We start from the raw sequence: 9,856 nt of genomic DNA, 5'->3' as shown, positions 1-9,856 counted from the left end.
CTATATTAGGATTTAAGAATTTTTTCTTTGCCTAAGAGCTCTATTTGAGCAATTCTGGGCTCTCTTATGGATATGGCTTTAAAAAGAGAAAAAACTAATATGTATGGAATCATCACTTTAGTGGCCAGGTACATATGGTATCACTTCTGATCATTGTTTTCTGTAGAGAAATCCAAATCTGTTCACAACTTTCTAGCAGGGTAATAACTTGAGTTCAAAGTATGCATGGATGTAAAGAAAAGCAGGTAATTTGTTCCAACATTAAAAGTAAAAATGACCTAAAATACATACATTCAAATTATGTTAAGTGATTGAGAAAGGACAAACCATTATCCACCATGCTGGAAAACCTTGAAGGTTTTATTCCCAATAACTTTACATTAATACAGATGCTTTTTATTTTGTGCTCAGAAAAACAATCTGTTACACGTAATGTAACTTTAATATACAACATAGAAACTCATCCTAAATTAGTTACAACAAGAACCTACAAAAAACTTCATAGGAAAAAAGTTACCTAATATTGCCACCGTATTTTTTTTTTTTTTAGTAGACTGACTGACCCTGTCAGACCCTGTCACCAATGCTCAGCTCTGTAAACAATGGTTATTTTCATGTTCTGGGGAATTGTTAATAATAGGGGCACTAAAATCATCCTAGAAAGTTCTAGCACATCACTATATACTGTACAGTCCTCAAAAATAATTTATTGTACTGTTTCTAAAAAAAGGTACTAGAATTGTTCTTTTGCTCTGTTTCCATTCTGGAGCTGCACATGAGCACATTTGTCTAACAGTCTAAAAACACAATAACTGAACTGCAAATCACAATCACAGAGACGAGGTGGTGGAGTCTAGGACTTCCCGCCCATTGCACACCGTCGGGACATACGTGCTTGCAGAGGCTGCAAAACAAAGTGGGACAGAAAACTCGGTTAAGTAGGTCACATAGGCAATGCATGGATTATCACAGACACTACATTAAAATTAAGTTAAAACTCATTTTAACTTGGCTTTGGCTTAATGCTGTAGTAGGTCAACTTGCAAATATGTTCTGTTTAAAATGAGTTTGTATCTTGGAACATACCTTCACACAGCATACCTCCTGTAGAGAGAATCTATAAGCATAATCATTGCTGAAAGAAGTTTTGTGTGTTGAAAATTAACTTTGATAATCTATAAACTGGTGGAAATACAATGCACAAAATCAAAAGATTCAATCAATTTTCTTATAGTTTGTTATTTACTATTTTCAAAATCTTTAACTAGTTTTGTTATCTCTGGTAAGGGGTGACTCTTGCAGGGCCCCATGAGTCATCTGTAATCACACTGCCTTAGGGGAGGGGTGATATATTTTCATTGCTCGTTTTGCATTTTTTAAATAAGAAATCTAAGTACAGAAAAGTTTTACCTATTTCACCCTTTGTGCTTTTCCTTTTCACTGAATGAGGACAAAAACAAGTATCCTCCTTCCCCATGGGAGGAAACCATATTGCCAATAGAGTAGTTTAGAGAAATGGCCCTACCCTACCTTTGAGGTCTCTGTATGTCCAGTTCATTGGTTTGTCTGTTTGTACATACCCTGAACAGCAGGGGCTGGTCCTGCAGGCCATCTGACGACAGCCCAGATCAAATTGACCAGTCATCTGTCCCATCCTTTAAGGATATATGAACTAATATCATGCTAAAGTGTTCATGTCTGATAGTGGATATGTTCTTGCCCTGGAAAATTGCATTTCACATAGAAATTTCTTTAAACATAAAGGAGTAACTGTGAACTTTGGGATATGTGGCATTCTGTGGGATCATGTTTATCATATGTGGGGCCCTGAAATCTTTTGGCCAGTCCACCACTAGAAAAACTAAAGTCTCTCAATTTTGCATTGATAACTTGGGTAGGTATATGAGAAAACCTCTAAAGTCAAGTCTGTGTGGTTGCCTAAATTCATAGTGGAGTCATGTGGCATACTAAATCTTAGAGATATTTTTCCTTTTATTATTGTTAGGACAAGGTTCAATTTTCATTACGATATGAGTCCATTACAGCTATATATCTTTCAGGATAGGGATTGCACAACCTACATCTCCTGAAGCTTCTACAATGAAGATATTTTTAACAGAGTGTATACCAGACAAATGCTTGATGGGCAGTGATTGTAATTCAAAATGTAAGGGCCTTATTTTATTATTTGCAAAGTATTTTCATATTCTTTATTTCCAGCAATAAAGCTAGAGAAGGTAAGAGAAAGCATGAGGCAAACTTTAAAACCCAGGTCCCTGGAAACTTAGGGGAGTACTCCAGATCATTGAAAATGTGCTCCTTCTGGAGCCCCCTTGTATCTAACCACCTGCTTGACATCTTCATGTGTATATTTCATGAAAATTTCAAAATCAGTGTCCAAAGAAGAACTCTTGATTCTGTAACCTGTCCCTATTTAGCCTTCCTGTCTTCAGTAAATGGTCTCACCATCTTACCCAGACCAAATGTCTAAAATTTATGGTTTTTTTTCATTGTACATCCCACATCAAACCTATTACAAGATCCTATCAACTCTATTTGAACACCTGACTATTTTTCTCTCTGCACCCACTACCCTTGTCAAGAAAAAACAGAAAGGCCCACCCATCCCCAAACCATGCTGCTCAGAGACCTCACATATGTAGCCCATTGTTTGAAACCACCATTGTCTGTCATCTGAGTATGGCAGTAACTGTATCACTGACATTCCTGTTTTTTTCTCTTGTCTCCTGGTGATATGTTTTCTACAGAGCAGTGAGAATATAGTTAGCCCTCTATATCCTTTGTTCTGCATTCTTTGATTCAACCAACTATAGATTGAAAATATTCTGGAAAAAATATTTTTGTTCATGTTCAGATTTTTTGGCATTCCCTAAAGAGTACAATATAACAATTATTTATACAGCATTTATATTGTATTAGTAATTATAAGTAATTTAGAGGTAATATAATGTATACTGGAGGATGTACATATGTTATGTGCAAATATTATGCCTTTTTATATGAACAACTTGAGCATCCATGGCTTTGTATACTTGTGGACTCCTGATACCAATCCCCCTTGATACTGGGGAATGACTGTATTTTTAAACACAAGCCCCCTACCTACACACCTCCAAGGGCTTTTTTTTTTTTTTTTTTTTTGTACGTTAACTCCCTACTCTGGCTTATAAATACCAGTACGATTTGGTCTATGCCTCTCTGTCTGTGTTCACCTCATTCCACATGTTTTCTCTGCCTTTTTGTTTTTGTTTTCCAGCACAGCAAATCTGTTTCTCAACTTTGTGCCTTTGCAGTAACTGTTGCCTCTGCCAGGAACATTCCTCTCTGATGATCTTGTCTGGCTCCTTCTTGTCATTCGCATCTGACATATCACCTCCCCAGAAAGGCTGTTATCAGGTCACCTAATCTACAGCATCCAGTTACTCTGTCACATCAACTGGTTTTAAAACAGGCTAGCCCCATTGTTCTTACCTGTTTTTTTCTATGATTATTATTTCTCTTTGTTGCTGTTATTATTATTATCTATACTTTTGACCAGAAAATATATGGGAACTTTGCTTGTCTGTTTCATCATTTATTTATCTCTGATGAGGACCATGAATAGCCTCTATAAAAAGTTCCTGAATGATCATATAACTGTTTGCATTTATATGCAAAGAATGAGACAACGAATGAAAATTTTAAGAAGGCAATTGGCTACACATGTGAGGCCTCTGAGAAACCTTGTTTGGAGACAGGTGGGCCTTTCTGTTTCTCAAACCACACTGTGCTAATAACCATCATCTACCCTTGCAAAGAGAACTGGCTCAGGCTGTGAGCTCTCTGTAGCAAGCATGCTGCCTTTGACATTTTGACTAATCCCTTTATCTTTCCCAGGATCAAGTTTTATTATTTCTGTACAGGATTTTCATTTTTCAAGATTGAAGAGGAATGATGTGTCATGAGGGTAAGTCAAGGAGAGCAAAGGACTGGTGTACAAATGCCCCTCTCTACCCTGGACTTGCCTAATACCCCGCCCCCCCCACGCCCACATTTATTGAGGTTGTATCAGAAACCTACTTTGAACTCCCAATGAAACTTGATGTGACTTTTTTTTGAAGTCAGTTTGTTTAGTGCCTCTAATTACTTAATCATCAGATGTGTTTTGACTAGGTAGGAAATACAGGGGCTGCAAAAGCTAGTAGCTGCATGGTTGAAAATACTCTTCTATTATACACCCCATGGACATCATTTGGAGTTTATAGAAGAATTTTGAGTACTCATCCTGCTCTATAGGGACAGTAAAAGGAATGCCTGAAGCCAGAATATTTATACTCTTTGTGAGGAAGATAATACAAATTCTTATAAGAAATAACACCAGCAAAAACATCCACAAGACATCTCCTGCAGATATTTTTCCCCTAAATTCTTTATAGCCTCTTGAAGGAAACTCTGCCTTGTATTTTTCTGCTTCTCCTTTACTGTTTCATCTGTAGCTTTTGCAGTACATTTTATTATGTAAGAAAAAATTCTCATTTTTGCACATGGTGCTGAATATAGTAGAGGAATTATTGTTTTATGAGTTTACTATCTCAATTACTTTGCCTTTCATAAATATTTTACATGTGCCTCCCATATTAGCTCATCTGTTATTCCCCAAGGTAGTAAAATATGTGGAAGAACAGAGTATTATCATTTTTGTGTGTGTTTGTGATGAGCTTTTGCTATTGTTCTGATGAAATTCTCAGGAGATTTTTAATGGTGTAACTTTAGCCCATTTTCTTAAGTGTGGTTAAGCAGATTTCTGTAATCATCCTGCCAGAAATAAGAGGCTAGCAGGCCTATTTTTGGCTTTTCTGGGACTTGGGGTGAGCAACAGCTGTTAGTTACTGTAGGCTAAGGTGGTGCTTTTTGCCATTCAAAGAGAAAACTGAAGGCAGCTGAAAAAGACCTCATAAGCTTCACTATTGATCACAAAAGGGCAATTTATACCCATCAAAAGGCATAATTTGCTTCACAAACTTGGTGAAACATTGGAGATCAATGCAGCCAAGTGGCAGCTTTATCTCGCTCTGTGAAATCCACTCGTAACGCATGGGCTGGCTGGGCTTTGTGGAAAAGGACGACTTTTTTCAGGTAACTGGTCCCCCAATCAATGCTAAACATATTTACTTAATAGATTCTTATGGATACCAAGTCTGTTAGTCAATTCAGTGACTGGGACCGGTTCCTGAGAATTAATGTCTTACTATAACTCTGTAGTACATCACAGTCAGAAGAAAACAAAACAAATATTTCAACAGAACAGACATTCCAGTTTGTCCCCATCTGTTCTGTTTCCTTGTTCCCTGTGACCCCAAATAATTTTTCCCAGGATAACTGCTTGTTTAGATGTTGTAATGTTATGGTCATGGAATCTACTTTCCATCAGCCATTGGTTGCCTTGTCTTCTGCTTTGTTATTGAGTCTGTTTTCTTATTGGTCACCTTTAGTTTACTTGACCTGTTCCAGAAGAAGTTCATCTGCTGATGATCACATGTTGTCTGGGAAGATGAGGACGCCATTAGCTACAGGGTGGTTTGTCTTATCTTATCAGAGATTTCACAGTGGAAGATAGAGAAGGCACTATTAAGAATCACAGACTGATATCTCAGGAAGTGTTTCCTCTTTATGATCTAAGTAATGGTCTTGAACTATTAACAGCAGGTTAAAATGAAATCATTATGCTGTGGGGTAAAAATTTACAAACCCAAGATTTAGTTTCCAAATGTGGAGTTGGAACTGTATGAAAGCAAAGACTTCTTTCTTCATCCCAGGATTCTTGTCTTATAAGATTCACAGAAAGAGACAATATGTTGTATACCGTTTTTAGGATCCACAATTCAATTTAATTACCACATCAGCAGAAATTTCACTTGGTTTTGAACTAACTACATCACACTATTGTTGCTGCATCATGTTGTTTTTCCAGTCATGCTCTTTTATTCTCTGCTCCCTCCCCCAAGAAGTACAAAGTGAATGTCTGGTAAGTAATTGGTAAATGAAAGAACTCCATAAATTGATGCACTGTTTTTCTGATTCTGCATTTTTCTAAGCACCTCTTAGTTGCCCAACATCCCCTTTTCTATTCAAATATGGATAGAAATTCATTCAAAGATCAGAAGCTCATTCACCCAGAGGCTCAATAAATCAATGTATGCTGCATATGCTACTATGCCTAGGGATCAAAGTCTGAAGATGAAAGTGTTAAACAGTAATAAAATTATGACAGGCACGGGTCCTTTTTCTAGTGGAGCTAATCCTGTTAGTTTCAACTTCAAATTATATACAGTATCTAAACACTTTATTCGATTCCCCTGCCATCACCCTATCTGAGCCACCAACATTTGGGCCATGAAGTAGTTTCCTGTTGGGGTTTTTAGCCCTGTTCCCTCCTGACCTGCGGGAGAGATGGGGAGAGCATGCCGCGACCAGGACGAGCCAAGAAAGGAGAGGGCCAACTGACTGCCTGCACCCAGCCCTCCCTCTCTGGAGGACAATCAGACCTGTCAGGGAGACCAGTCAAAGCAGGATCTCGTTTAATGAGAAAACACACTCAGCTAATATAATGTACAGGAGCCAATCAGGATAAAGCAGGGTGGGGAGAGTTCACGTGTACACCCATCCTACAGGCAGTAATGGGAGACATGAGCTGTTCACAAGGGCGGAAAGGTTCTGAGCCTATCCTAGAGGTGGTCCGATTTTTCCTCACAACCCACCGCAACGCCTTCTGGCTGATGGCCAGGTGCTATCTTAGCTACATGTGGCCCCAGGACCGGGAAGCAGGTAGCTGCCAGTAAGTTAGGTTTCCTCTTTTCTGATGCAACATGCCCCACATGTTACATCATGCCCTACAGTTTCCTAAATGATTTCTCTGCCTGCCCCCTATGTTATAATATAAGACACAGCCAAAACAATGCTTTTAAGGCCAGGTCATGCCACACCTCTGAGGAAACTCTTCTAGTGCTTTCTCATTTCTTTCAATAGAAAAAGCAAAAGTCCTTACAATGGCCTCTGAAGTCCTAAACGATTTGCTCCCTGTCTGTCCTCATCTCCTCTCATGTTCACCACCCTGTAGGTTTTCCTGGCCTCTTTGGTAATTTCCCAACTTTGGGCCTTTGCATTCACTACTCTACTGGGCCTGGAATGTCATTCCTTCAGATGTGAGCATGACTCATTTCCTTTGTTTCCTTCATGTCTGCTCAAATATCATTTTATCCAAGAGGCCTTCCCTGGTCACTCAAATGCACAAATAAATAAATAGCTCTCTGTGTCTCTATCATGGCTTCTTTGTCCATCCCCCACCAAAAAAAATTCATTTCTTCACATCACTTATCAACAGCTGATACATGTTATTGTTTTATCTGTCTGTGCCCCTCATCTGGTCCAATAGAACAGCACATAGCATGAGTGTAGAACTTGTCAATTGTGTTCATTACTCTATACCCAGTGGCTAGAACTGAACCCAGGCTGAAAGTGTTTCCTCAGCGAATTAGTGAATTGAAGATGAGTCATATCAGATTCTTACATTTACTTGGTAATGGGACCCTCTCCAAAAGCCTCTGAAATTATACCAGGTAAGGCAGACCTTCCATCTTGCTCCCCATATTTTTCACATCTGTAGAGTAAAAAATATGTATGAAAAATAAGTGTAGCCTATTTTTCATGGTGTCTAGGCACCCAAGGCTCTCCATGTAGGGATGTTCTCCAGAGAATTTCACTTAAAGTAAAAAAGAAGTAGGAAAGAGAAATCGGGTATGATAAATCAGTGTTATCTTTTGCTCGCCTTGTTCTAAAATACAGATGGTCAATAGTTAATTATATACATATTTTCTTTTTAAAGCTAGTATCTATATAGTTGTGATAATGATATTTTCCCAAAGACATTTAATAATTCTGAAGTTACATGAAAATATGTTTGATTATAGTTAATCTCTTGTACACTGTTGAGCTCTCTGGTTTATGAGTTCCCTAAACCCAGTTCAAATGCACAAAACAGAAGGGGGAAATATGCAGTGGAATTCAAGATTGGATACTCGCTTTAAAAAGACCATTAAATGACAAATCATGTCTTTGACATAAACAGCCAGTCAGTACTGGCTAATCATATTCTTTTATTGGTCTTCATCGGATCACATTGTCTGAAAAGCTTTGTGGGCATCCCCTCTGGAAGGTCTTCCCTTTTCCATGTGCAGTGTGCTCATGTGGAGCTGTGGGGTCTCCAATGGACTTGATCTGTGCTGTGGAACTCCCTGGCATGGGGCTTTTGAGGGGATCTAAATCTGTACTGAACAAGATGCTGTCAGGTGTAGAGCTGAAACGAGAACTCTTAACTTAAAAAAAGTGAGAAATGAATTTGTAGAGGCTAAAATTCTCATTGTCAAAATAGACTCTGAGGTGAGTTTTGTAGCTGGGCCGAGGCAGAAAATTTGGGGAGGCAAGAGCAGCAATAAAACAGCTCTTGAGAGTTTTGTTTATGATTTCAGTTGCCAAATTCCTTAAAGTATCAAATAGATAGGGTCCTGGTTTTTCTCATCTGGCAATGTAGTTATTAGAATAAATGATTCTTAGCAGCCTTTCCAGCCCCCAAATCTGTGGTCACTGTTATTATAGAAAGTAGACTATATTTGCTTAAGGAAAAAAGCAAATCCTAGCAAAATATTAAAGGTAAAGAGAAAGTAATTTAACGGTTGGAAAAGAGCAGCGATGAGAAAAAACAATGGTATTGTTGAATAGAATAAAGAGAGGTCTAGACATGAACTCTTGAATACAAGTGGGATATTCTATTATACCTGGAGACTCTTTTCTTCTCAGTTAGGGAGGAAGCAGAATGGAATGGGATGATGTTTTCAGGAATGCAGTGGACTTTTCAAGAAGAAAAACTGATTGACACCTATTTGAATTGGATGTACTATGTTCTTCTACCTGGAAGCAGATGGCTTAACCTGTGGACTGCTCTAGGCTCCCCCTGAATTGCCCACTGAAGATGTGTATTTATAATATATTCATGTCTGTGTTGACGAAGATGGTTCATTCAGTCTGTGTTAACAGATAACTTGCCAATTAGCCTGGTCAGGCTAGTTCATTTGTCACAAGGGGACTCCCTAAACTTATAGTGCCTAGGTATAGCTGCTGTTTCTCTAAAACTGCAACATAGAGAAGAAACTTGGGTGTTATCATGGTACTTTTTTTTTCTTTTATAAAGTTATATTCAGGCTTCAACAATGGCTTTGCCCCCTGCTAACTAGAGCATCTTCAAAGGCTCAGCCATTGATAAGTACAAAGTCTCCTCCTCATATATTTGCTTTCAGTTGATACAGTTCTGTGGAAAATTATGCTATGATTCTAGAAGAGTGTTCATTTGATCTTTTTATTATACTTTCATTTTCTAATGTGAAAATACTTTGTAATAAAGAATAACTCTATTAATTGGAGCAGTTCACACATTACCATCCTGACAGGTGACTTTCTGAATAAGGTTTTGGCAGAGGAAAACAATTTCTATGTGCCTACAGCTCCTCAGGGACCCAAATCTGGGCATTGCTAGTTAACAGAAGCCTCTTGACTAATTGTAATGATAATGACACACATACATCTAAATAATCACCATGAGCAAGAGAAATGCATATTCCTGTAGCACCAAATGTGAGTACAAAATAGCTCTGAATAGTATGGGACTCACTTCATTTCCACCTCTCTTCCTAATCTATGCTGATACGAAAGAAAGCATATTGATGTCAACATTCTAATCTGCACAGCTCCTATAGGGTTTTACATTGCATAACCTCATGTATAGATCCAGTTTGTCTCCTTCAAT

General features: G+C 38.2%; 1 protein-coding gene across 4 annotated transcripts in view; it reads right to left on the bottom strand.

The window, feature by feature from the left end:
- Positions 1-313: 313 nt before the first annotated feature.
- Grm3 (glutamate metabotropic receptor 3) overlaps positions 314-9,856 on the bottom strand; it is a 212,673-nt gene continuing 203,130 nt past the window's right edge. For all 4 annotated transcript variants that reach the window (XM_058576087.1, XM_058576088.1, XM_058576089.1 and 1 more), the window contains one exon: positions 314-904. In XM_058576087.1, the coding sequence (XP_058432070.1) occupies positions 831-904 (74 nt within the window). In that variant the 3' untranslated portion in view covers positions 314-830. The remainder of the gene's footprint in view (positions 905-9,856) is intronic.

The sequence above is a fragment of the Marmota monax genome, unplaced genomic scaffold, assembly GCF_021218885.2.
Source record: "Marmota monax isolate L192 unplaced genomic scaffold, Marmota_monax_Labrador192_F-V1.1 WCK01_AAM20220418_F8-fsc00139, whole genome shotgun sequence".
NCBI lineage: Eukaryota > Metazoa > Chordata > Mammalia > Rodentia > Sciuridae > Marmota > Marmota monax.
The sequence above is the reverse complement of the archived record's forward strand: the minus strand, read 5'-3'. Positions and strand labels throughout refer to the sequence as shown.